This window comes from Pelophylax lessonae (genome assembly GCF_965119305.1).
Source record: "Pelophylax lessonae genome assembly, chromosome: 12".
Classification (NCBI taxonomy): domain Eukaryota; kingdom Metazoa; phylum Chordata; class Amphibia; order Anura; family Ranidae; genus Pelophylax; species Pelophylax lessonae.
The window spans coordinates 149519068-149544275 of record NC_138779.1 but is presented as its reverse complement, the minus strand read 5'-3'; the positions used below and the strand labels follow the sequence as shown (position 1 = coordinate 149544275).

The window sequence follows — 25208 nt, the reverse complement described above, 5'->3', positions numbered from 1 at the left end:
AGTTCCTGGAGGCTTTTTTTGTGGGTGGAGCCCCTCCCTATACCCTGGGCTGTTTCTCAGATCCTTCCTTATTTGGATTGAGCTGCTGCTGACACGTGCTGTGCAGACATTCTGTGCCGCCTGCTGCATCTGGGTACAGTGAGTCTGGGGGGTCTCTCTCTGCTGGGGGTCTCCAGTGCACTTGCCTAACCTTTTGGGGGGGCCCTGTAGCGCGGTGGGATTTTTAAAAAAAAGTTTCACTTTTTCAGCCTTTGCTGACAGGTTCCCCTGGTGCAACATTGACCCTACAGTCCTTGTGTCCCCACTTGACCCCCTCGAGGAGACCGCAGGGCCCTCCGGGTCCCAGCTATCTACAGTTGCAATTTCGGCAGTCCTGGAAGCGTGTGTCCCGGGTAGAGGTGGCCTTTTAAAGGGCGAGGTGCTAAGAAACGCTCTCTGCCTACCCCTGCCTCATCTGATGTCTGATTCAGCCACCACAGATGCGGGTCTCCCTGCCGGGTCTGCTACCTCATTCCCTGCCTCCTCTGATGGTGAGGATGACATTTCTACCTTCACTGCCGCACAAGACAAGGCGCTGGTGGACGCACTAGTTTCTGTGCGTGAAACCCTTAAAATGGAGGACGCAAATGCGGCGCAGGTTACGCTTGGCACTCACAAGCCATCCAGAGTGGCAAAGGATTTTCCCTTTCCCGGGTATTTTGACGCCATACTCAAAAAAGAATGGGACTGCTCTATGCTATGGGGTGCCTAAGTGGATTGCTAGATGCTACCCTTTTGAAGAGTCCCTGATAAAGTAGACTGTGCCACCTACGGAGGACCCTCCAGGCTGAATAAAGCTACCGTGATTCCAGTGGAGGATTCCCCATCCTTTAAGGATCCGGAGGATAGGAAGGGTGGAGTCTGTGGCCCGCAATACGTACTCCCTGGTGGGGTCTGCACTGAGACCGGTGTATGCGGTTGCCCTTGTCACGCGAACATTGACTGAATGGGCTAAGTTACTACGCCGTGACCTAGAGGGGAGACAAGTTCCTCCTGCCTTTGAGGAGCTGGTGGACCAGCTGGTGCAGGGGCTGCAATTTTGTTTGCGATGCCGCGCTGGACACTGCTCCCATATTGGGCTGACTGTCGGTTTTCGATAGTGGTCCTCCGGCGTATACTTTAAGTGTTGGTCTGCGGATCGGACTTCAAAGAAGGCCTTGACTGATCTGCCTTTTCAAAGAGATCGGCTGTTTGGAGCTACCCTGGATGACATCGCTAAGGGTCTCACAGGGGGGGAAGAGTACCTTTCTTCACAGGTTAACAAGAGTAAGACTTTTCAGCACACAAGACGTTTTTTCGTCCCTCAGGGTCAGTCGATAAGGCAAAGCCCTTCAAGGTTCCCTCAGGCGGTTCCAGGTGACCCTGCTCTGGCAAACAAATGTTTGGTTTCTCCAGACCTGCAGACAAGACCAGCTCAGCTTGAAGGTGCGCCCTCACCCGTATCTGGGGTTGGGGGAACGTCTTTGCCAGTTTTCCAGACCTGTGGCTTTCCTGGATACCAGACAAATGGGTTCAGGAGGTCATACGGTCCGGATACAAGATAGTTTTGATCCGTCCGTCCTGTAAGGTTTTTCCCTTCCAATGTGCGACTGTCCCCGGTTTGCTGGCACTCTCTGGGGCAGTTCAGGACCTGGTACAACAGGGAGTAATAGTTTGTGCACGGAACGTTTTCAGGGCTTTTATTCCAACCTGTTCACGGTTCCCGGGAAGGAAGGCAAGGTGCGTCCAATCCTGGACCTGAAAGCACTAAATTGCTAAAAGTTCAAGATGGAATCGGTTCACACGGTGGTGGCCTCCCTACATCGGGGGGATTTCCTGGCCTCCATAGCCATCAAAGATGCCTACCTTCACATCCCCAATCTGTGCAGGACTCCCAACGGTTCCTCCATTTTGCCGTGGGAGAGGATCACTATCCGTTTGTGGCGTTGCCCTTTGGTCTCTCCTCTGCTCCTGGGGCCTCACAAAGGTGTTGGCTCTGATCCTGGCGCTGTTGCGGCAGCGGGGTATATTGCTCCTGGGTTACCTGGACGATCTGCTTCTCCATGCGGAGTCTCCTACGGTGCTGGAAACAAATTTGGAAATCGCCATGAGAACTCTGGAGGAGTTTGGGTGGATTCTGAACCTTCAGAGGTTGTCCTTGGTCCCTTCCATGAGACTGGACTACCTGGGCCTGACGTTAGACTCATCCTCAACCAGGGTGTTTCTTCCTCTGGAAAAACTCCAGGCTGTGGTTCAGCTGTTGCTGTCCAGCAAATGGTCGTCCCTTCGGACCTGTATGCGAGTTCTGGGACTTATGATGTCATCCTTCCAGGCAGTCCCCTTCGCTCATTTCCACACAAGAATCCTCCAGAAGGAAATCCTTAAATGGAACAAGAATCCAAATTCCCTTGATGTTCAGATTCAGCTGAGCCTGGTGACCAAGGAGTCCTTGATCTGGTGGCTTCAGTCCCTGATGCTCAAACAAGGAAAATCCTTCCTCCCTATATATTGGACAATTGTCACCACGTATGAGTCTGTCCGGGTGGGGTGGGGGGGGGTAGTTCTCGGCAGGTTGTCTGGTCCCTGGAGGAATCAAGGTTACCGATCAATGTTCTGGAGCTGAGAACTGAGAGCTTTGCTTAGTCCACTGGACCGAGTACCTGCATGGTTGTCCAATGTGCATTCAATCGGACAATGCCACGGCCGTGGCTTATGCCAATCACCAAAGGGGCACCAAAAGTGTCCTTGCGGCCTCGGAAGTTGCAGGCATCCTTTATTGGGCGAGCTTTGTTCCAGCTCTCTCCGCTGTTTACATTCCAGGAGTGGAAAATTGGCAGGCGGATTACCTCAGTCGACAGGCTTTGGATGCAGGGGAATGGTCCCTCCATCCGGAAGGTGTTCCAGCAGTTGTGCCTTCGTTGGGGCACTCCAGATGTAGATCTGTTGGCATCTCGGGTCAACAGAAAAGTACAGAGGTTTGTGGCCTGCTCCTGGGACCCCCTGGCAGACACGCTGGTGGCCCCATGGGGTTAGTATCAGCTGATGTATGCCTTTTCCTTCTCTCAAGTTGCTGCCAAGACTTCTTCGCAGGATCGAGGCGGAAGGGATTCCGGTCATTCTCATGGCTCCGGACTGGCCTCGCCGAGCTTGGTACATTGACCTGGTCAGGCCAGTCGCAGACTCTCCTTGCAGACTTCCTCTCAGGGAGGATTTACTGTCTCAAGGGCCAATCTTCCATCCTGCTTTATGGTCGCTGGCTTTAACGGCTTGGCTGTTAAAAGCCAGGTGCTGAAGGACAGGGGATTGTCTGCTTCAGTGATTCCCACTCTGCTTAAAGCGAGAAAAGCGACTTCTAGGAAGATTTATCATCGTACATGAAAGTCGTATATTGCGTGATGAGTCTCTTGGGGCTCCCCCTCGCTCTTACTCGGTGGCTCAGATCTTGGCTTTCCTTCAACGGGGAGTTGTTTAAAAGTTGGGCTTGAGTACTATCAAACAGGACTGTGGAGTCGGTAGATAAATGTTCCTACTCCTCAGTTTTTTGTACTTCCGACTCCCTGAATCCGACTCCTCTGTATTGCATCTGTTTTCGGGGCCCTGGCTGCAACAGTTACTTGCCATAGTTTGCCAATTAGTGTAGCTGCATGGCGATCTTTTAATCCATCTCTTATGGCAAGTTGCAGTGTATGAACAGCACATCGCATATGATGAATAGTAGCAAGCTTCAATGCTTCTTCAACAAAGTTGTCTAAAAAAATGTCAGCATTCTATTCAGTTTCTAAACTTTCTCCAATACTTGCAGAGCTGTCTTCCTCTAACTCTAATATCTGTTTACCTTCTTCATCTGCGTTCATCTTCTCAATTGTGCTCAACAGGTTTGAAGCGTTATCTGTCACAACACATAAAATCTGTTCCTTTTGTAATTTCAAAGTCTTCTAGAACACCCTCCACTAACTTCTGAAGGTAATCACTGGTGTGATGTGCCTGAGTGTCCTTTAATCCGAGGGTCCGTGTTATTGTTTTGTTATTTTCATCCACCAATCTAACATTAATAGCAAAATAATTGACTCTGTGACGTGTGCATGCATCCATTTTAAGGAAGACAAAACGTCCTTTCAGAACTTTCTGTAGTTCTTCCTTTTTACATTTGGCCTCCTCAATTATAAGTTTCCTTATACTAAGTCATTAATTATAACTTTTTGTGAATTGGGACATTTAAACTTGCTTTTTTTTTTTTTTTTAATTCCAATCTAAATTTAGTCGGAGTCGGTGCATTGTTTGCCCACTCCGACTCCAGGTACCCAAAATTTCCTCTGACTCCTCGACTCCGACTCCACAGCCCTGTTATCAAGGGTCAGGTTTTGGCCTTGGCAATTTTCTTCCAAAGGCCATTGGCCACCCATTTCCTGGTGTTACTTCATCCAGGGAATGTGACACTTGGTACCTCTGGTGTGACCTCCGTTGCCACCATGGGAACCTTAATTTGGTGCTGTCAGTTCTTCAGAAACCTCCTTTTGAAAGTATTCGGGAGATTCCCCTGCTTACCTTATCCCAGAAGGTGGCCTTCCTAGTGGCTATCACTTCTGCGCGCAGGGTGTCAGAACTGGCGGCTTTGTCCTGTCGTTCTTCCTACCTGGTGGTTCGCAGGGATAAAGTGGTACTTCATCCGGAACCGTCCTTCCTTCTGAAGGTGGTTTCCTTTTTTCACTTATGAGGACATTGTGTTACCTTCTTTCGTCCTAAGCCAAAACATCCTAAGGAATTTTGCGCTGCATGCGGTTCAGGCAATCGGGGTGTACTTGGCGACTGAGTCTTATTCAAAAGTCAGATTCGTGACTTTTTTTCCAGATGGATCAGACACAGTTGTGAAGCCTTATTCACTTAAGGGTCAGGTTCCACCTTTCTCTGTAAAGGCGCATTCTACTCAGGCGCTTAGTGCTTCCTGGGCTTTTCGCCATCAGGCATCTGTGCTTCAGGTTTGCAAGGCAGCTACCTGGTCGTCTGTTCACACCTTTACCAAATTTTATAAGGTGGATGTGCTGGCATCTGCAGATGCCTCTTTAGGCCGCAAAGTTTTGCCTTCCTTGAGGGTGTTAACCTTTTTTTTAGGCGGGCCTCATCTTGCTGTTCTGATGAGTCCTGTGTTGCCTGGTTGGCTATGTTTAAAGCCTTGGGGATTTGTTTCTTCTGCTGTTCCCACCCCTCATTTTATGGCACTGCTTTGGGACGTCCCTACTGATAATGAATGCATCAGTGTGTCTGTCAATGAACGTTAGAGAACTGGATTTTTGACTTACAGTAAAATCCTTTTCTCAAGTTCATTGACAGACGTGGTACCCGCCCCTCTGTTTTTTGAGTTGGGTTGGTATTATTTCTCTGAAACTGCTTTGATACAAAACTGACATCCTATGCCCGAAGAGAGCAGGTATACTACCCTTGGAAACAACAAGCAAACACGGGGGCGCACCGGCCTAGTGCATTATCCTTTGGAAGGTTTATTTAAAAGAAAAGTTTAAAAATACTCACAAGTTCCTCAGAGCCTTCAGGCTCTGAGGAAGAGGCTAAGCTTCGAAAAGCGTTAGCCTTCACAAATTCAGGGGACGACTCACCCTCGGATCCCTATGCTGAGGACTGCCTTCCTTGTATGATATGCTTTTATCAAGAACTCGTTTGGAAGGTTTATTTAAAAGAAAAGTTTAAAAATACTCAAACGAGTTCTTGATAAAAGCATATCATACAAGGAAGGCAGTCCTCAGCATAGGGATCTGAGGGTGAGTCGTCCCCTGAATTTGTGAAGGCTAGCGCGTTTCAAGGCTTAGCCTCTTCCTCAGAGCCTGAAGGCTCTCAAGGAACTTGTGAGTATTTTTAAACTTTTCTTTTAAATAAGCCTTCCAAAGGATAATTCACTAGGCCGGTGCGCCCCTTTGTTTGCTTGTTGTTTACAGTGTTTCCAGACTTCCCTGGTCGTTCAAGGGGCAGCAAGGCCGTAGTGTTGTTTTTCCTGGGTTGTCATGTCCATAGCTCCAGAAATAGCTGCAAGATCTCAATAGAGGTGGACAAGAGACTACACCACTCTGAGCGCAGGGAACTGGTGCTTTGCACCAAACTTTTGTGTACTCGTTCTACCCCCTGGGACTGCCCTTAGGCGTAGCCAGAACTTTTTTTTTTTTTTTTGCCTAGTGTCCTATTCCTGTAGGGGGCAGTATAACCCTACTGATATGACTGCGTCTGTTAATGAACTTAAGGAAAAAGGATTTTACGGTAAGTCAAAAATCCAGGGTTTTTTTTTTTGGTGACACCAGTCAGGTTTGCATTCATGTTCGCAATCAAAGTAAATCCAGGCTATGTAGACACCTTAAATGCCCACAGAATTTGCACGGGATGTTAAAATGCTTCTAGATATCTCTCCACTTCCACCCCAATAATCCATTGAAATAGAATAACATATTTTTCAGATTTTTTATGGGGGCTGCCATTGTTGCCCTCCTCTTGAAAATGCTAGTTACTTGGCTGTGTCTGACTTTTGAGTAACAGATAAGCATGCTGTAAATGAGTGTCAAAAAACTTTGGCATTCCTTGTCTCTATACTCATTCCTGGTCCTCAACTTGGACAACATTGGAGCCAAAGCATCAGCGTGACAGTCATGGAACTGGTATTCTCAAATGGAGTTTTTAGCAGCGCAAACCTCCATTATCTTATGATAGTCCCTTTTTAATGCTAAAATGACAATTCTGAATTCAAAGCTGAACCTTCTGGAAGCACAAAGTTGACATTGGTCTCGTCTGTAGTTCAGGTGCGTATGGTTTTCTGAGTGATTTCTTAGATTTTTTTTTTTTCTGACTACGTATTGTAAGTACTAGTTGTTGTCTGGGTGTCTCTTGCTTAGTACATAGTCACTGACCTGGATCAAGCATGCAGCCAGTGAAATCGGAACTCTTCATGTACTTGTTCTTGGTCCATAATTCAGGAAGCTTTGGTGCTTTTTAATCAGCCTCTAGAATGCCAGGGAGCTAGAATTTTTAGGACAGGAAGCCATGACAGCCATCCTTATTTCTCATTATAGGAAGTGTAACGGAAGTGGCTTCTCACAAATCACAGGTCTGCTAGAGACTCTTAACTTGCTTTATGTTGGTGCCTATGGCTTATTAGAAACGAGAACCCTAAAGCAAGTAAGCATGTACAGGGCAGTGGCTGTAGAATGTTAGGCATAGAAATATACTGTTATCTGGTAAGGTTTTTGATGCACTCTTATCTACTCTGCTATACGTTTTGGCTCAGTAACTCAAGGCTAAAAAGCATTCCTAACTGTAAGAAATCTTGTCTAATTTATATACTTGACTTTGTTCTAACCTTGTTTTGTGTTCCCCTTCAGTCAATCAGTCTGTCATCCGTACATAAGCAACATTTTATCTGAGTAATATCTCTTCTGTTACACTATAGGCTGAAAATGCTGAAATTGCAAACAAGATTGAGGAGTTCATTGCAAAACTCCAGAGCCTAAAGGATGGGGAAACACCCTTTACATTTGTGAGTAGACAAGTAAACAAAGTAATTGCTGTTGTATTTGGGGGGAAAAAAAAACTATAATTTACTGAGAACTTGGCTAAAGCAGGCCATAGATTATGCATATTTGTTTTGCAACCACTGGTTGCATGAAAGAAAATAGCTTGATTTCCCCTATCAACACTGACTGTTGGAATCCCTCCTTCAGAGTTCTTGTGTTCTCTCTGAAGGGGGGGGGGGAGGGGTTTGGGGGGCGGCTGGGGAGCCATCTCTGCTGGGAGAACTCCGTAATTACCACTAGTGGCTATAGCCACTGGCCGTAATCGTATGCTAACATCCAACATGCTGGTTGTACCCAAGATCCAATCAGCCTGCCCATAGATCGAATCTTGGCTGCTCCCTGCTGAACCAGCTGAGATTCCATCCATCTATGGCCAGCTTAAGTTATCCAGTATTCACATTTTGTTAAAGCTACAGGGCTTAAAGGCATTTTACATTTTCTAATTATTTTTTTGTTTTAAGTAGATATTTAAAGTGGGGGGAAATAATTATTTGATTCCCTTCAGATTTTGCAAGTTTGCCCGCTTTTTATTATAGTGTATTTTAAATGATAGCGGTGGAATATTAATCAAAAATCCAGGAAAAAAAAACACATGATACAAATGTTATAAATTGAGTTGCAGTTCAGTGAGTAAATTAAGTATTTGATCACCAAGCAAAACATGACATAGTGGTGGAGAAACCCTTGTTGGCAAGCACAGTAGACCTTTCTTGTAGTTGGTTACCAGGTTTGCACACCTCTCAGGAGGGATTTTGGTTCACTCTTAACAGATTTTCTCTAAATCCTTAAAGTTTCTTGGCTGTTGCTTGGCAACTCGAAGTTTCAGCTCCCTCCATAAATTTTCTATAGGATTAAGGTCTGGAGACTGGCTAGGCCACTACCATGACCTTAATGTGCGATTTCTTGAGCCACTCCTTTTGTTGCCTTGGTGGTATGTTTTGGGTCATTGCCATGCTGGAAGACCCTTTCATGACCCATGTTCAGTGTTCTGGCTGAAGGAAGAATGTTCTCACCCAACATTTTACAATACATGACCCCGTCTATTGGCTCCTCAATGCGGCAAACTCAGCCTATACCTTTTAAAAGAGAAACAGCCCCAAAGCATGAGGTTTCCACCTCCATGCTTGACTGTAGGGATGGTGTTCTTGGGGTTTCGAGTTAATGCCAAAGAGCTCAATTTTGGTCTCGAATGACCACAGCACTTCTCCCAATCCTTCTCTGAGTCATTTAGATGTTCACTGGCATGACTACATGTGCCTTCTTGAGAGGGACCTTCAATCCATGGTGGTGTATTGTATTAACCAATGGTTTGTTTGGGGACTGTGGTCCCAACTGCCTTGATCATTCACAAGCTCCTTCCGTGTAGTTCTGAACTGATCCCTTACTTTTCTCTTGATCATCCTTACCCCATGAGGAGAAATCTTGCATGGAGCTCCAGACCGAGGGTGATTGATGGTTACTTTGTATTTCTTCCATTTGGCAACAGTTGTCTCCTTCTCACCAAACTTCTTGCTGATGGTCTTGTAACCCATTTCAGTCTTGTGCAGGTCCACAATCTTGTCCCTGACATCCTTTGACAGCTCTTTGGTCTTGCCCATGATAGTGAGGTTTGAATGGAAGAAAGACATTCTGTGGACATATACACATAACGAGTTGTCATTAGGGGCACCTTCTTAAATTGACAGCAATAATCAGTTTACCACATAAGCACCTACTGTAGCCAGTCTGTGGGAGCCAGAATTATTGTTGGTTAGTAGGGGATCAAATATTTTTTTACTCATTGAACTGCACCTAAATTTTTAACATTTTGTATCATGTGGTGTTTCTGGATTTTTGGTTGATATTCTGTCTCTATCATTTAAAATACACCTATAACCATTATAGACCCTTCATTTCTTTGTAAGTGGGCAAACCTACAAAATCTGCAGAGGATCAGCAAAATTCCCCCACTGTATGAATTTTTTTATATTCGCTGTGTAGTTCCCACCTTCACTAGACTAAGATCCAGGGGTTGAGGGATATGTATTTTCTTCACAAGAAGTATTCTCAACACTACAATCGGAGGTCATGGCATTAACCTGTACAGTGCCATACCTCATCTTTGAATACAAACAGAAATCGCTGACACAGAATGTAAAGACTTATGGTCCGTACACCAGATCAGAAAACTGTATAAGAAATACAGCTTGGATCGCATGATGATCTGATCGTTGGTACACAGCTTTAGAGAGCCAATCGCAACAGTTCCTACAAAATGTTCCGATCGGACAAGCACGAAAATTTTTCTTGTACCTAACCAGATCGTACGATTTTCATTTAATCAGTACAGTTGTCCTTCGAAAATGCAACACATTACATCACTTCAGCATTTTTATTCTGTCGTAAGAAAATGTTCAAAGCTTTAGTAAACTTTTTTCATTTTTCCGATATGAGACTAGCGTGCAGAAAAAAAATGGACAAGAATATCTTGTCTGGAAGGCATAACTGTACTTTAGACTGTGCCCACAGGGATTTAATTGACACCTTGAAATTGTATGATCAATGCACGTTTCATGCAGGTTTGATGATTTATGCCTTTTACAAAATTTGAAACCTAAAATTGTTAATTTCTTAGATTGTGGATGACCCCTCTGGGAACAGTTTTCTTGAGAATCCTTTTGCTCCTCACAAAGATGAGGACCTTACAGTAACCCATTACAGGAGAAGCAAAGAACAGGACTCCTTACTAGGAATTGAGGTGAGCCAATCAATACTAAGCTATGTAAAGTGTACCTGTACTTGAACAAAAATTTCTAAAACACGTTCTTATAAAAACAGGCCTAGTAGGATGTTGGGGCATAATTTTTATAGTAAATCTTTTTCAAAGTAAACCTGTAGCTCACACTTAAAATTCCTGCAGATACTAGCTTTAGGAACACCCACCTCACATTGCAGTGCCTGGGGGTTGTCAATAAGTGAAGTGGACACCAAGCATAAATTTAATTGTGGTGTCTGGTAGGTATTTTTTTTTCTTTTTTTTTTTTTTGCTGACACATAGTGCTCGTATATCTTGTAAGGGGGGAGGGGGTGCAGTTTGGCTTGGTTGCCCTGGGCTCCAGAAGACCTTGTTGTCCCGGCACTGGCTATGGATGCACACAGCAGGGCTTTAGAATATGCATGGGTACATCCTTGGCACCCAGCTTGCTACAGGGGGCAACTAGGAGAGGGCAGAGTGGACAGTGCTGGCTGGGGACTGGCAGAAGGGGTTTAAGTTGCTGTACTGGCTACTGGGGAATCTCTCCAAACTCTATATCCCACAAGCTTTTCTATTTATTTTGGGATTCTTGGAGATGCACCCTCTGTCACGATTTATACCTGCCCAACTTAGAACTCATTGGAGTTGAAGTGCAGTCACTGTAGATCGGAGGGGGACTATCTGAAATGAGGGTAATCTCTGCTGATTGCTATTATCCAATCATGTGCAAGCAGAAATGCTGTTTTTTAAATTTTTCTTGCATGTCCCACTCAGATCTACCGCTAATGCACTTCAAAGTGCACTTGTAGTGCAAAATGGATTTGCCTTTAGTAAATAACCCCCTATGTCTTGTCTACGCTCCGTTTAGCTGAGCTGCCTGTATAGTGCCGATTGTTTTGTTACCAGCATTTCTACACAACTGTATCTTGCATTACTCTTATCTTGGTTTGTAAAATGAAACTTTTGGTTAAATAAAGGAATTGCAAAAAAGTTGCCCTTTTTTTATCGCTTTAACATGTAGGCTGCTACTGCTGACCTTGCCTCCTGGAAATGCTAAATGCGCTGGTCTTCATGGTGATCCAGAGGCATTAGTACATTAAGTGACAGAATAAGTATGCAACATAGAAGTAATGACTGACTGTGTTTGCATGCTTGTTCTGGGTCAGCTGGATGCCTACCATTTTTTCTACACCTCCTTTTTTTCAATTCTGAACATTTATAAGGGTGGGGGCCTTCTCTTTTTTTCAGAGCACAATTGACCAGCAGAATTCTGAGGAGAAAAGTGAGAGTAATCCTGAAGATCTCCGTGATGAGGTAAGGTAGTGTTTGGGATTCACATTGTTTACTGCTAAAGACACCTTAGCATTGGAAACTTTGGCTTCTTATGAAGAACAGTGGAAGAAGTTGGGTGGAATTAATAATTTTTTATTTACAATAATGAGAATTTGCAGTGCCTTCAGTTGTATGTAGTTGTAGTGAATCTGCAGTACACATGTATTGAGCCATTTTATTCATTTGTCTGTATTCTTGAGGGATGAATTCACACCTTTTTATATTCTGTTGTCTCTATTCAGTCCTAGTGCATGTTTGTCTCCAAAAAATGGACCATCTATGTCAACACATGGGGGGGGGGTTACTAAACACTCAGAATCTGGTGAAACTGTGCATGGTAGCCAATCGGCATCTAACTTTAGCTGGTTTAAGCTTTCACAATAAAACCTGGAAGCTGATTGGTTACTATGCAGAGCGGCACCTGATTTTGCACTATGCAGTTTTAGTAAATAACTTCCATCGTTTTCACTCTTACTATTTGGCGTCTCAACTATGTCACTTTTACCATCTTCAAAAATCGGATGCTTTATGGTATCCAACGTTATTCTGTAGCCTGCCAAACCACACTGTGCAATCTCCCCTACAGGTGATCTTTAGGGGAAGGGGACACAAGTGCAGTCAACACCCGTGACTCCATGTTGCATTATAGGTGTATTTGGGAAATGGCTTTAAACCAAATTCATGCCGCACCCTACCATACACACATCCCTTTGTGGCATAACCCTCACTTACAGGAATTATCCTCTATCCCGAACATTGATCTATGGGCTTCAAAGGGAGCGATATACCTACATCAGGTACTTAGCCCCACGGGAGTGAAACCCTTTCAGTCTTTGAAGGAGGAGTTTAAACTTCCCTCCTACCCTCAGATACCTAGTTACATCATGCCCTTCAAACCCAGTTCCCGGAGAATATCCTGACTCTACAAGTCCTACCCTTAGTGGATATAATCACTGGTGAAGACTCCACTAATTAATATCGGCACTGTATATTGAACTGCTTACCCCCACTGTCAATTGAGTAGTTGATAGAGCTAGAGCCTGCTGGGTAGATATTTGCTCTTTAGAGGAGACCAAATGGGACGAAATACTGGAAGGCACCAAGCTGTCCTCCCCAGACTGACCAATTGACACAACTGTACATCATACACAAAACCCATCTAACCCCATTTAAGAATCTCTAAATATCGTTTGAATTATAGCCCAAAGTGCCCTAGATGTAATGGAAATCCATGTACTTTGTTTGCATTTAATTTAATGTGGACCTTTTCAAGCTTATTGGGTGCAAATTATTACATTTTGACATGACCGCATGGGCTCTCCACTCCACACTAGACCCTACCAGGGGTGTCCAAACTACGGCCCTCCAGCTGTTGCGGAACTACACGTCCCATGAGGCATTGTAAATCTCCGACATTCACAGACATAACTAGGCATGATGGGAATTTTAGTTCCTGAACAGCTGGAGGGCCATAGTTTGGACACTCCTGCGGCCTAAACCATGTGTATTAGGTCTACTCCCAGATATTAATGTGGACAAGTTCTTTGCCACTTTCTTACACAAAACTCTTTTCAGTGCCCGAAAACTGCCCGAAACTGATGGCACCTTACTGGATGCAGGCCATTTTCCCCCTACCTTCCAGGCCTGGGTATCAGAAATCAGCTCCACCCTGCCATACAAGAAAGTAATATACCTCCATAGGGACTGCTCAGTTAAATACAACAAGGTCTGGATAGATGGATTGAACAACCTGACACCTGCAATGAATGAGTCCTTAACCAAGATGTTTAGTGAGAAGGGGAAATCTTGTTGAACCTCTCCTATAGAATTCAGCCTGATAACATTTTAATACATCCTCCGGGACCAAACAATCTGAGTCATGGGCACAACTTCTGTATTTCTGATATATTATAAACAGAAATTATGCAATGTATAGCTACTCTGATTTGTAATCTAGCTGAATTCTAACCTCCTTCACCTGTCTTCTCTACTGTATGTTTTGTACCATGCTTGTGTGCTTTACTTACAAATTTGGTTTCTTCAAACTTAAATAACTTCCGTCATGTTTTTTTTTTTTTTTTTTTTTTGCACACCACCGCACATTTATGTTTTGAACAGAATGCTTAGAAAACAAGTTTTTTTCTCTTGATTTTTATGTGCCCTCTTCACACCATACATGAGCAGCGGTATGCAGAAAAACCCAGCTCAACAGACAGTCTTCTATGCATCATATCTTAATGTGTGCTTTATGTACTTACATTTGTTAGGCACCTGCTCCCTCCTTTGAGCTCCATATGACCGCACTACATAACTTCTGTAGAACAAAGAAATCTCTTTGTGAATTTATCAGCCTCTGTTTTTTTTTTTTTTTTATTGCGGTCTGTGCCCAGGGACAGTCACCCCTCTTTGTCATGTTTATACCATTATCAAAATCGAAAGTAAATTTAAAAAAAAAAAAAAAAAAAAAAAAAGTAAATCCCAATTTGTTGTCTCCACACACTTTTTGAAAGCGATAGAAAATCTTCCAACGGGGATACTAGTTTTGGTGACAGCGAGGGATCCCCTCACTTTGGAGGGATTTCCTCTTGCTTCCTGTTTTGGTTATGGGACAAGAAGCCAAGGGAAATCTCCCCAATGAGACTCATGGAGATAAAAAAAACCTGACTGCGGTTTTAAACCTTCCTTACTCTATCCAAAATATGACATTTTTTTTCTTTTCTATTTATAATATTGTGGCTGCTTTCTACATTATAGACAGTAATGCCACCATAGATCACAGATATCTTGCTTTGTTACAGGTTCTTCAGTTCCAAACCAATTGCCCTGAATGTAATGCTCCTGCAGCCACCAACATGAAGTTAGTGCGTATCCTTTAAAGCAATTCATGTTTCTGCAAAGTTTTTTTTCTTTATGCTCTGACCTTGCTGCAAGAGCCCACCAAAAGTATTGACCATCATATTTACTTAGCCTTTAGGTGTGATATTTCTGTCTTTTTTTTTTTTTTTTTTTTTTTTTTTTTTTTTTTTTTTTTTTTTTTTTTTGGGTTTAGCTAAAAAAAAAAAACATATACTCTAAGTGGATGCTGCATTGGTCCCCTGCTGGCTCTAGGACTGATCTGAGCATTCAAACACTGCTGATTTGCTCTGTTCTAGGTCCTTCAGTCTGCAGAGAGATGGTTACTGTCAGTCGGCAGCTCTCTGCTCTGCTCCTCCAGTGCTCACTGTAATGTCAGGCTCTAGAAGGGGTTGGAGCGGCTGGCTCAGGCTCTCAGTGCCTTGCTGAGATGCTGAATCAGCTGCTGGTCAGGCATCTGGCTGGAGCCTGACCATATGGTCAGGATACTTTCAAAGCCTGAACTGGCTCGGATGTCAGGTGGAATTTAGTCTGTTGCCGGCTGAAAATGGGTCACAGGAGTGTATAACGAACTGCACTCCTGTGATCCATAGAAGTACAAAAAGTAGAAAAGCTGTGGCTATACTTCTCCATTAAAGGACAGATATTGTACCTGTGTAGGGGGGGTCTGGGGCACAAGTCAAATAGGGCTATAAACATAGAAGGAAGAAAAACTGGAGAAAAGTGGGACAGTTGCCATGGCAACAAAGCAGAAGCCTTTTTTTTTCCTTAAAGATAAAAGACCCTCATTGTTTGTTGCAAGCAGCTGCTGCTAGTTGTGTCCAGTTGTTGCACATAAGCTAGCTAGTAGTAATATGAAATGGGGAGGGGGGGGGGAGCTGCATTTCACTTAAAGCGGAGTTCCACTCAAAAGTGGAACTACCACTTAATCTGTCTCCTCCCCACCTCCGGTGCCACGTTTGGCACCTTTCAGGGGGGAGCAGGTACTTGTTTTTGACAGGTACCCTGTCCCCATTTCTGTCGGACCTCGCTGCGGCGAGGTACGTCAGAGATTTGACCCTCTCCCTCCTCCCTCTGCTTCCAGGCAAATTACCGAGTGCAGTGCACTTCGTGCATGCGCAATAAGGACCCGGCCGTGAACTTGCAAGGCTTCACTGCCGGGTTCCCTTACCAGCAATGGCGGCAGCAGCACCAAACAGTAGGGATCGACCGATATCCGTTTTTCTCTGCCGATACCTATTATTTTGGCCATTGCATATCAGTATCGGCCGATATTTGTACATATGTCCAGGGTCCAAGACTAGTCTTCTCCTCATCAAACCATTAGGTGGTGATGCTCATGTAAGGGTAAAATGATGTCACCCGGGTGATACTGCTCCGTTTGGCATCCACTCAATACTGCTCTGTCTCTCACCCGCTCCATCTCCCACCCGATAACAATCCGTCTCTCACCCACTTGCCGTAAGTGACACCCGGGTGATGCCGCTCGGTACAGCATACGATATCGGAGGTCACGTGCGTGGTCACGCCCCGGCGTGACCTCCGAGATCGTATGCCGGACGGAGCGGTATCACCTGGGTGTCACTTACGGCAAGTGGGTGAGAGATACTGATCTGCCAGCAGATCTGCTAATGTGGAATTGCTTATATCTTTAATTTGTACATATGTGAGTGGCATATTCAATAACATTTGTAAACTGAATTATGCTATGTTACATCATTTTACCCTTACATGAGCAATATTTGGAATTTCGGCAATATCGGCCAATTCCGGGGCTGATACAGATATATCCGCAAAAGTCAATATCGGCCCTCGATATATATGGCCTTGCCGATAATTGGTCGATCCCTACCTGACAGCCGATGGAAACATCGGGTGCCGACATTGCTAGATTCCAGGACAAGTAAGTGTCCTAATGTTAAGTCAGCAGCTACAATTTAATTTAATTAATTCTTGGAGCGGGGTGGGGGCGGAACGCTTTTAAAGTGTTTTGTACTGTATATATCTATTTTTATTCCCCTTGACAGAATGTTAGAAATTCCTCATTTCAAGGAAGTTATTATCATGGCCACAAACTGTGAGGCTTGTGGCCATCGAACAAACGAGGTAAGCTATTTGCATTTATCTTATTTTTGAAATCTCTAGACCTGGTCAATTTTGTCTGGTCATTTAGGACACAGTGTGTATTTAGATCACTGCTAGCAGCCAATCAACTTTGTTCTGTCACCTATAGTTACGTAGTTGGTAAGGTTGAAAAGACACCAGTCCATTCAGTTAAACCTGTGGTGTGTGTGTGCTTGTGTTTGTCAATAGTACATTGTATACACCTGTATGTTGTAATCGTTGAGGTGCCCATCTTATGTTTTTGTTTTTTTTTTTTTTTTTTTTTTTTTTTTTTTTTAACTATCAACGCTCCCTGCTGATACCACTGCTTGTGGAAGAGAATTCCACATCCTCACCACTCTTGACAGTAAATAACCCTCTGTGCAATTTTTAAAGTGGAGTTCCAACCACAAAAACTTTTTTTAGATAAAAATACCCACCTAATCCTAAGCAATCGCCAATTACACGAACACTAACCCCACAGTACAGTAATTGAATAAAGATAAATTCTTACCTTTAAAATTGATTGCAGAGCGCGGCCATCTCCAGTGTGGGCATCTGAAGCCGCTGTGTCCCTCTTCCTGGTTTCTGGCTACCCAGAATGCCGATCGCAATCTCGCTCATGCGCTGTAGATTGCGATCGGCAATCACAGTAGCTGCCAGCCATTCCCATTGCATCCTGGGATTGATGATGCTCATCTCCCAGGACACCATGCAAAGGAGGAAGTGACGCCGGGGGCCGCGGCCGCATAAGGAGGAAGAGGAAGGAAGGTAAGTTCATTTTCATTAAAAACAAGGTAAGTGAAACAAAAAAAATATTATCCAATTCTTTTTCAGGATTTTTACTGTAACTGATGCTGTAAAGTTCATTTTTAGGGTGGAACTCCGCTTTAAGGTTAAACAGCTTTTCTTCCAATTTCAGTGAATGGCCGCGTATCTTTTTTTTTTTTTTTTTTTTTTTTTTTTTATTCTTTTTAGTAGGGTCACCAGTACGGTATTTGTACAACGCTATCATATCCCCTCTCCAGAGAGAATAGGTTCAATGCTTGTAGTCTTTTCTCATAGCTGAGATCCTCCAGTTTATTTTATTAGCTTTGTTGCCCTTCTCTGGACTCTCTCCAGTTCCAGCACATCCATCCTGAGGACTGGTGCCCTGAACTGGACAGCATACTCCAGATGTGGCCGGACCAGAGTCTTGTAGAGTGGGAGAATTATTGGTTTCTCTGGAGTGAATTCCCTTTTTAATGCATGCAATTGCATAGCTTTTGTAAAACAGGATATGAATAGTGATTATGTACCATTGTAGCTGCTTGATTAAATTGTATTTAACCCTGTTCACTGCCACTAAATTATATCATGTTGGCAGCAGTGGGGAAGGGTTTACACATACTCTCTCCTGGCTGCTACAGCACCCAGGAATGCATTTCATTCTGACCAACTGTGTTAGACTCCAACCCCCCCCCCCCCCTCACCTACCTCCAGCACCACCGTGTATGCCAGGCTCTGCACTCTGTTAGTGAAATGCAGGGGAGACATCAGAGGTCTGAGAGGCCCCTGATGTCTCCTTAACCACTACCGTACCGGCCACCGTGTATTTACATCCCTACTTTGACGTTAAATGTCAGATAGCTGCCATAACCTTGGTATATTTTTACACAGCAGGCGGTCCGCTTTAACATAAAAGTGGTCCCAGAGGCGGATTTGCTACGGGATGACTTTTATGGTAGTTTTCCCTGCTTCCTGGAGCAGTCGATAGCAGGAAAAACGATCCGATTCCCCTGTGTGGATGGGCAGGAAGTCAAGTGAGGGCATGATGGCCCCCACTTAACTCTATGCCGTTAGAGCAGTGGTTCTCAATTCCGGTCCTCGGGACCCACTAACAGGCCAGATTTTAAGTATTACCTTGGGGGATGCAGACTAGAATACTGCAATCACTGAGCAGCAAATTAGATCACCTGTGATGTAATTTAGTTATCTTGCAAACCTGGCCTGTTGGTGGGTCCTGAGGACCGGAGTTGGGAACCACTGCGTTAGAGGACCGGAGCGACGTCAAACGTCCCTTCCTCCCTCCGGCCTTAAAGGGGCTTTTTTTTTTTTTTTTTATTAATATATCTGAGGCCCCAGATCTCACATTAACCACCTCCTGGACCGGAAGATTTCCCCCTTAATGACCAGGCCATTTTCTGCGACTTTGGCACGGTGTTAATTTAACTGAAAATTGCGCGTTCGTGCGGCGATGTACCCAAATAAAATTGATGATCTTTTTTTCCCCACAAATAGAGCTTTCTTTTGGTGGTATTTGATCACCTATGCGATTTTTAGTTTTTAGGCTATAAACAAAAAAGAGCAACCATTCTGGAATAAAAAATATATTTTTCACTTTCTGCTTCATAACATTCCCAAAAAAAAAAAACATTTAAAAATCTATCTTTTTCATAATTTTAGGACAATTTTTATTCCGCTACATATTTTTGGTAAAAATCCCAATAACCGTATTTTGATTGGTTTGCGCAAAAGTCATTACCTCTACAAACTAGGGGAAAGATTTGTCATTTTTATTTTTTTTTTTTACTAGTATGGTGGCGATCAGCGTTTTTTTTTTTTTTTTCCTGGGGAGATCAAAGGATTAAATGTGAGCCTAGGGGGTGTTTTCTAACTGTGAAGGATGGGCTTATGGAATCAACATTGAGGTCTGTGTTCCTAAATAGGAGGAACACAGGAGCTCTGCATTGATTCCCGAGAGAACGGACTGCTGTGTTTACAACAGCAGACCTCCATTTTTCTCTCCACGGGGAGCGATTGCGGGTGCCCGGCGACAATCGCGGCCCTGTGAATCAGCTTCCCTGCGATTTCGTGGGAACCTGCTGCTGTATATTGATGGCGGCTGGTCGGCAAGTGGTTAAAGAGGCCCTATCCTGCTTATTTCTGTTACAAGGGATGTTTACATTCCTTGTAATAGCAATAAAAGTGTTCAAATTTTTTTTTTTTATTTAAGGGGACAGTGAAAAAATAAAAAATTTAAGTAAAATGAAGAAAAAAAAAATTTAAAGCGCCCTGTCCCTCCGAGCTCGCGCGCAGAAGCGAACGCATATGCAAGTCACGCCCACATAAACTGTGTTCAAACCACACATGTGAGATATTGCCGTGATCGTTGGAGCGAGAGCAATAATTCTCACACTAGACCTTCTCTGTAACTCTAAACTGGTAACCTATAAAAAAATTTTAAAGTGTCACCTATGGAGATTTTTAAGTACCAAAGTTTGTCGCCATTCCACGAGCGTGCACAGTTTTAAAGCATGACATGTTGGGCATCAATTTACTCGGCGTAATGTATTACGCAAATACGGTGTCACATGAAATATTGAAACTATCTCCTTTATATTCTCTAGGGCAGTGGTTCTTAACCTTGTTGGAGGTACTGAACCCCACCAGCTTCGTATGCACATTCACCGAACCCTTCTTAACCGCCTTAGCGGTAATCCCGAGCGTGACTCGGGGTTGATTTTTCATTGCAGGAACGGTAACCCCGAGTCACGCTCGGGGTGGATTGCAGAGAGCGCAGCGGAGCTTCTCTTACCTTATCCTGGCGATCCAGCGATGATCTCTCATTGCTGCGACCGCCAGCCGAGAGTCCCGCCGCTCCTCCGTCCCTCCGTCGGTACGATCACTTCCTAGTTCCGTTCCCTGCAGCAGCAATGCTGCATGGGAGCGGAACTAGGGAGGGAAATTCAAAAAAAAAAAAAAAAACGTTACACAAAACACACTTTATATTATATTATATATATATATATGCATATATATATATATATATATATATATATATATATATATATATATATATATATATATATATATATATATATATATATATATATATATGCATGCATGCATGCATATATATATATATATATATATATATATATATATATATATATATATATATATATATATATATATATATATAATATGCACACACACACACACACATATATATATATATATATATATATATATATATATAAAATTATATTATTGATTCAATTATAATTCATGCGTTATATATTATATATATATATGTGTGTGTATATATATATATATATATATATATATATATATATATATATATATATATATATATATATATATATATATATATATATACACACACACATATCTGTATATAATATATAATGCATGAATTATAATCTAATCAATAATATAATTTTATTATATATATTATATATTAAATAATAAAATAATATTATTGATTTGATTATAATTCATGCGTTTGTGTTTCAAATTTATCACATCTGGGATGTCTACTAGAGTCTTGTTTTGGTCAGGTTTAAGTCAGTAATTACTAAGAATTGTAGGCCTATAATACATAACGCCAAATTTCCATGAAAAGAATTGTACCGCTTTTGGTATGTAATTCCAGACATAATCATACCGCCAGGGAGGTTAATTGGAAAAATAAAATATGATTTTATGAGTCTAGTCTCGAGAGGGGCACAGCCAGAAAATAAGGTGTTGTTTACAAAACTGAATTAAACGTATCATACAAAGTAAAATGTACAGAGGTCAGTAGTATGTAGGGCAGCGTACAGAGGTCAGTAGGCTGTAGGGCAGCGTACAGAGGTCAGTAGGCTGTAGGGCAGCGTACAGAGGTCAGTAGGCTGTAGGGCAGCGTACAGAGGTCAGTAGGCTGTAGGGCAGCGTACAGAGGTCAGTAGGCTGTAGGGCAGCGTACAGAGGTCAGTAGGCTGTAGGGCAGCGTACAGAGGTCAGTAGGCTGTAGGGCAGCGTACAGAGGTCAGTAGGCTGTAGGGCAGCGTGCAGTAGTGAGTAGTTTGTAGGGTAGCGTACAGTGCTCAGTTTGTAGGGCAGTGTATAGGGGTCAGTAGTTTTTAGGGTGGTGTAGAAAGGTCAGTAGGATGTAGGGCAGTGTACAGAGGCCAGTAGCATGTAGGGCAGTGTATACGGGTCAGTTGATTGTAGGGAAGGATAGAGTGGTCAGTAGGCTGTAGGACGGTGTACAGAGAATAGGGCAGAGGACAGGAGTTTACAGGACAGAGGATAGGACAGTGTACAGGGATCAGTAAAGCCACACACCAAGGGGCTGGGAGGGCACACACCGGGGGAGGGTCAGGAGGGCACACACCAGTGGAGAGTCAGGAGGCCACACACTGGGTGTCAGGAGGGCACACATCAGTGGTTGGGAGGGCACACACTGGGGGAGCCAGAAGGGCACACACTGGGGGGGGGGGTTGGGAAGGCATACTATGGGGTATCAGGAGGGCACACTGGGGGGGGTGTGGGAGGGCACACACTGGGGGGGGGGTGGGAGGGCATACCTTGGGGTTTCAGGAGGGCACACTGGGGTGGGGTTGGGAGGGCATACCATGGGGTGTCAGGAGGGCACACACTGGGGGGAGGTGTTGGGAGGGCATACCATGGGGTATCAGGAGGGCACACACTGGGGGGGGTTGGGAGGACATACCATGGGGTGTCAAGAGGGAACATACTGGGGGGGGGGTTGGGAGGACATACCATGGGGTGTCAGGGGGGCACACACTGGGGGGGGGGTTGGGAGGGCATACCATGGGGTGTCAGGAGGACACACACTGGGGGGAGGTGTTGGGAGGGCATACCATGGGGTTTCAGGAGGGCACACGCCAGGGGGCATTCACAATGCTTATTGAGCTAAATGAAAAGGACATTCATTTCCATTTGTCAGCTAACAGCACCTCTATGCTAAGCTGCAGTAACTCAGGAGACTTAGCATAGAGGTGCTTGCAAACTAATCCACCATGTACAGCTAGCTGAGCCTACCTCCAGGAACATTCACTCGGCTCCCTCTGCTCAGCTGCTCACACTTCCCTCTTCCAGGCGGGCGCAATCTCCGTGGTCAGGTACATCCCCATCCCGCCCACGCAAGCAGCAAGCAGCCTGCAGGAGATAGTGTCTATGTGTAATGGCTGTGAGTCGTCCCGACCGCAGCTCTGATTTCCCGGGGGGGGGGGGGGGGGGTTGGCCTCACAATCAGTAATATTTTCTCGGGAGGAGCCATTTCCCTGTTGCCCCCCGCCGAACCCCTGAGACTGACTCACCGAACCCCTGGGGTTCGATCGAACCCAGGTTAAGAACCACTGCTCTAGGGTATCTGCTAAAAAAATGTGGGGTTTCTAAGTAAATTTTCTAGCAAAAAATTCTGATTTTGAACTTGTCAGAAATAGGTCTGGTCCTTAAAGAGGACGTAAACTCAATTTTTTTTTCTTTTTTTTCCCCTGCAAAATAAATGCATAATGTGCTAGTATGCATCGCATACTAGCACATTATGTGACACTTACCTCTAAGCCTGTGTTGTCCCTGCTGCCGGCTGCATCCATCTTCACCTGTCTTCCTTTCGGGTCTGCGGACTCCGGCTGTATTACTGGCCGGAGCCGCGTGACGCCAGTCACGGCACAGGGCTCTGAAGAAACGTCACGGGCTGCCATTTCTTCAGAGCGCATGCGCTGATGACGTCATCGGCTGCATGCAATGTAAATATCTCCTAAACGGTACAAGTTTAGGAGGTATTTACAGCACCTATAGGTAAGCCTTATTTTAGGCTTACCTATGGGTAAAAGTAATCAAAGTGGGTTTACAACCACTTTAAGGGGTTAAGTAGAACCTGTCACAATAAAAATGCTATTGCATGAGGGGCTACTGGTGTGATAGCAATAGACTTATTTGAAAGAGGAAAAAAAAGTGTCTCTCCACCCCCATCCCCCCATTACCAAAAAAATTTGCATTCATACATATAAAAACACAAGCATTGGGGGCTCCTACATACGAAAACATGTTGAACTACACATGTAACGTTTCGTTGCACTTGCCAGACTTGGAGCAATCATTTTAGGTTTATCATCAATGGTAAACCCCTAAACGGATGACCTGTAAGGCTCTTAAAGCATTGTCTATGAAATAATGGGGTACTAAAGTTATCAGGACACAGCTCCTGATTCTTCTTAACCATTGGGTTATAGTGCCCCCTACAGGACACTAGGCAGGAAAAAGCTGGACTATGTCTAAGGGCAGTCCCAGGGGGTATAAAGCCACTCTCCGCTATAAGCGCTCAGTTTTTTTTTTTTTTGCCTAGTCAGGAGTAAGGACCTAAATCCTTGCTGGGATCTCTGGTCCTGGCAATTTTATCATTGTAAATGGAATTTTTTTTCCTCCCTTTTTAATATTATTTTTTTTAATGTGAGCACTACAATCAAGTGCCGAACTGGGCGGCGAACTGGATAATATAGATCCTTAAGCCTCGTACACACGCACCGATTGTTGGCCGACCGATCGGCCGTCTTTTGTCCAGTGTTGTTGTGTTGGTTGAAATGTGCTGTAGACTGCACACGAATTTTGTCGGCCAACAACAACCAACTGCAGAAGTGATTTATGGTAAGCAGCTGCCCCCCCCCCCCCCCAAGCCCCTCTAAATTTTTGGTCACTTTGGGCCTTTCAGCCCCCCCCCCCCCCAACCCCTTCTCCCTGGGTGAGGTTATGAGCTGGCTGTTGCCACGTGCTCTTAAGGGCGGCTGGTTGGAGTTGCTACTGACCGAGCTGCTGACCAGGTTTTCCTGGTGCGTAACTGGGGGCTGAGCAGGGTTCCCTGCCATCCTGGGGGTTGGTGACTAAGGCAGGGATGTCCTCTGGGCTCCCTGTGGCGGTTGTTGGGCTGGGGGAGCAGATAGTTTAGCATCCGCCAGGCTCATGCAGCCGGATCCGGCCGCAGCTTTGCAGGCCTACTACTCGGAAACTACGTGAGGCGGCCCCTGTGAGTGTGGCTGAAGCCACTGCCTCCCGTTTGGGGATCTGCTGCCCCTGGGTGGTCAGCTCCTCTGGGGCTCGTGTTCTGGTGGCTGGGCACCCTCAAAAATTTAGGCTGCGGCCGAGTTGTGCGGCGCCATTGTGGGTGGGCCCAGTGCGTGTAACTGAAGCCCCCACTCTTCCTTTTGGCCTTCTGCCGAGCTGAGGATCCGTGCTGCTTAGCCATATGGTCAGCTTGGCGCCTCCCTTGGACCGGGTGGCACTGTGGGTGGGTGGGTACCCTGCCTCCGCATCACGGCAGGCGCCCCCCTTGGCCATGTCCTACTATGTCCTTTGGAGGGAGACCCCCCCACCCCCCGTGTGTTTTTTTTTTTTTTTTTTTTTATGCATGGTCCAACAGGTGGTCCATTTGTCGACCCTTGGCCAGCGTCCCCTTGCCCCCACTGGGTCTGCATCCACGCACCCTGAGTGCTCAGATAGTGAGGACTCCAGACATTTCAGGAGGCAATTCAGTTTCTGTTAAGCAGACGATAATCCTTCCGGGCTTGCTGGGCGTGATGGTGTCCACCCTCGAGGCGGTCTGTTTGCACAGTTCCATACAAGATCTCTGCTATGGAGATTCTGGTGAAATGGGTCAAGGATCCACGGTCTCTAGCGGTGGCTTCACTCTCCGGCACTTTGACAGGGAAAATACTTCTCCCCCTGTACTGGACGGTTGTCTCCACGGATGCCAGCCTGTCCCGGTGGGGAACTGTCCCCAGCACACACGTACTCAGGGGGTCTGGACTCCAGAC

At 44.8% G+C, this 25208-nt stretch overlaps 1 protein-coding gene across 1 annotated transcript in view; it reads left to right on the top strand.

Moving 5' to 3' along the window:
• ZPR1 (ZPR1 zinc finger) overlaps window positions 1–25208 on the top strand; it is a gene marked incomplete at its 3' end in the record, with an annotated part of 83353 nt that overhangs the window by 29045 nt on the left and 29100 nt on the right. The window contains 5 exon segments of the mRNA XM_082273975.1: window positions 7460–7546; window positions 10198–10320; window positions 11566–11631; window positions 14448–14514; window positions 16538–16608. Coding sequence (XP_082130101.1) covers window positions 7460–7546; window positions 10198–10320; window positions 11566–11631; window positions 14448–14514; window positions 16538–16608 — 414 coding nt within the window.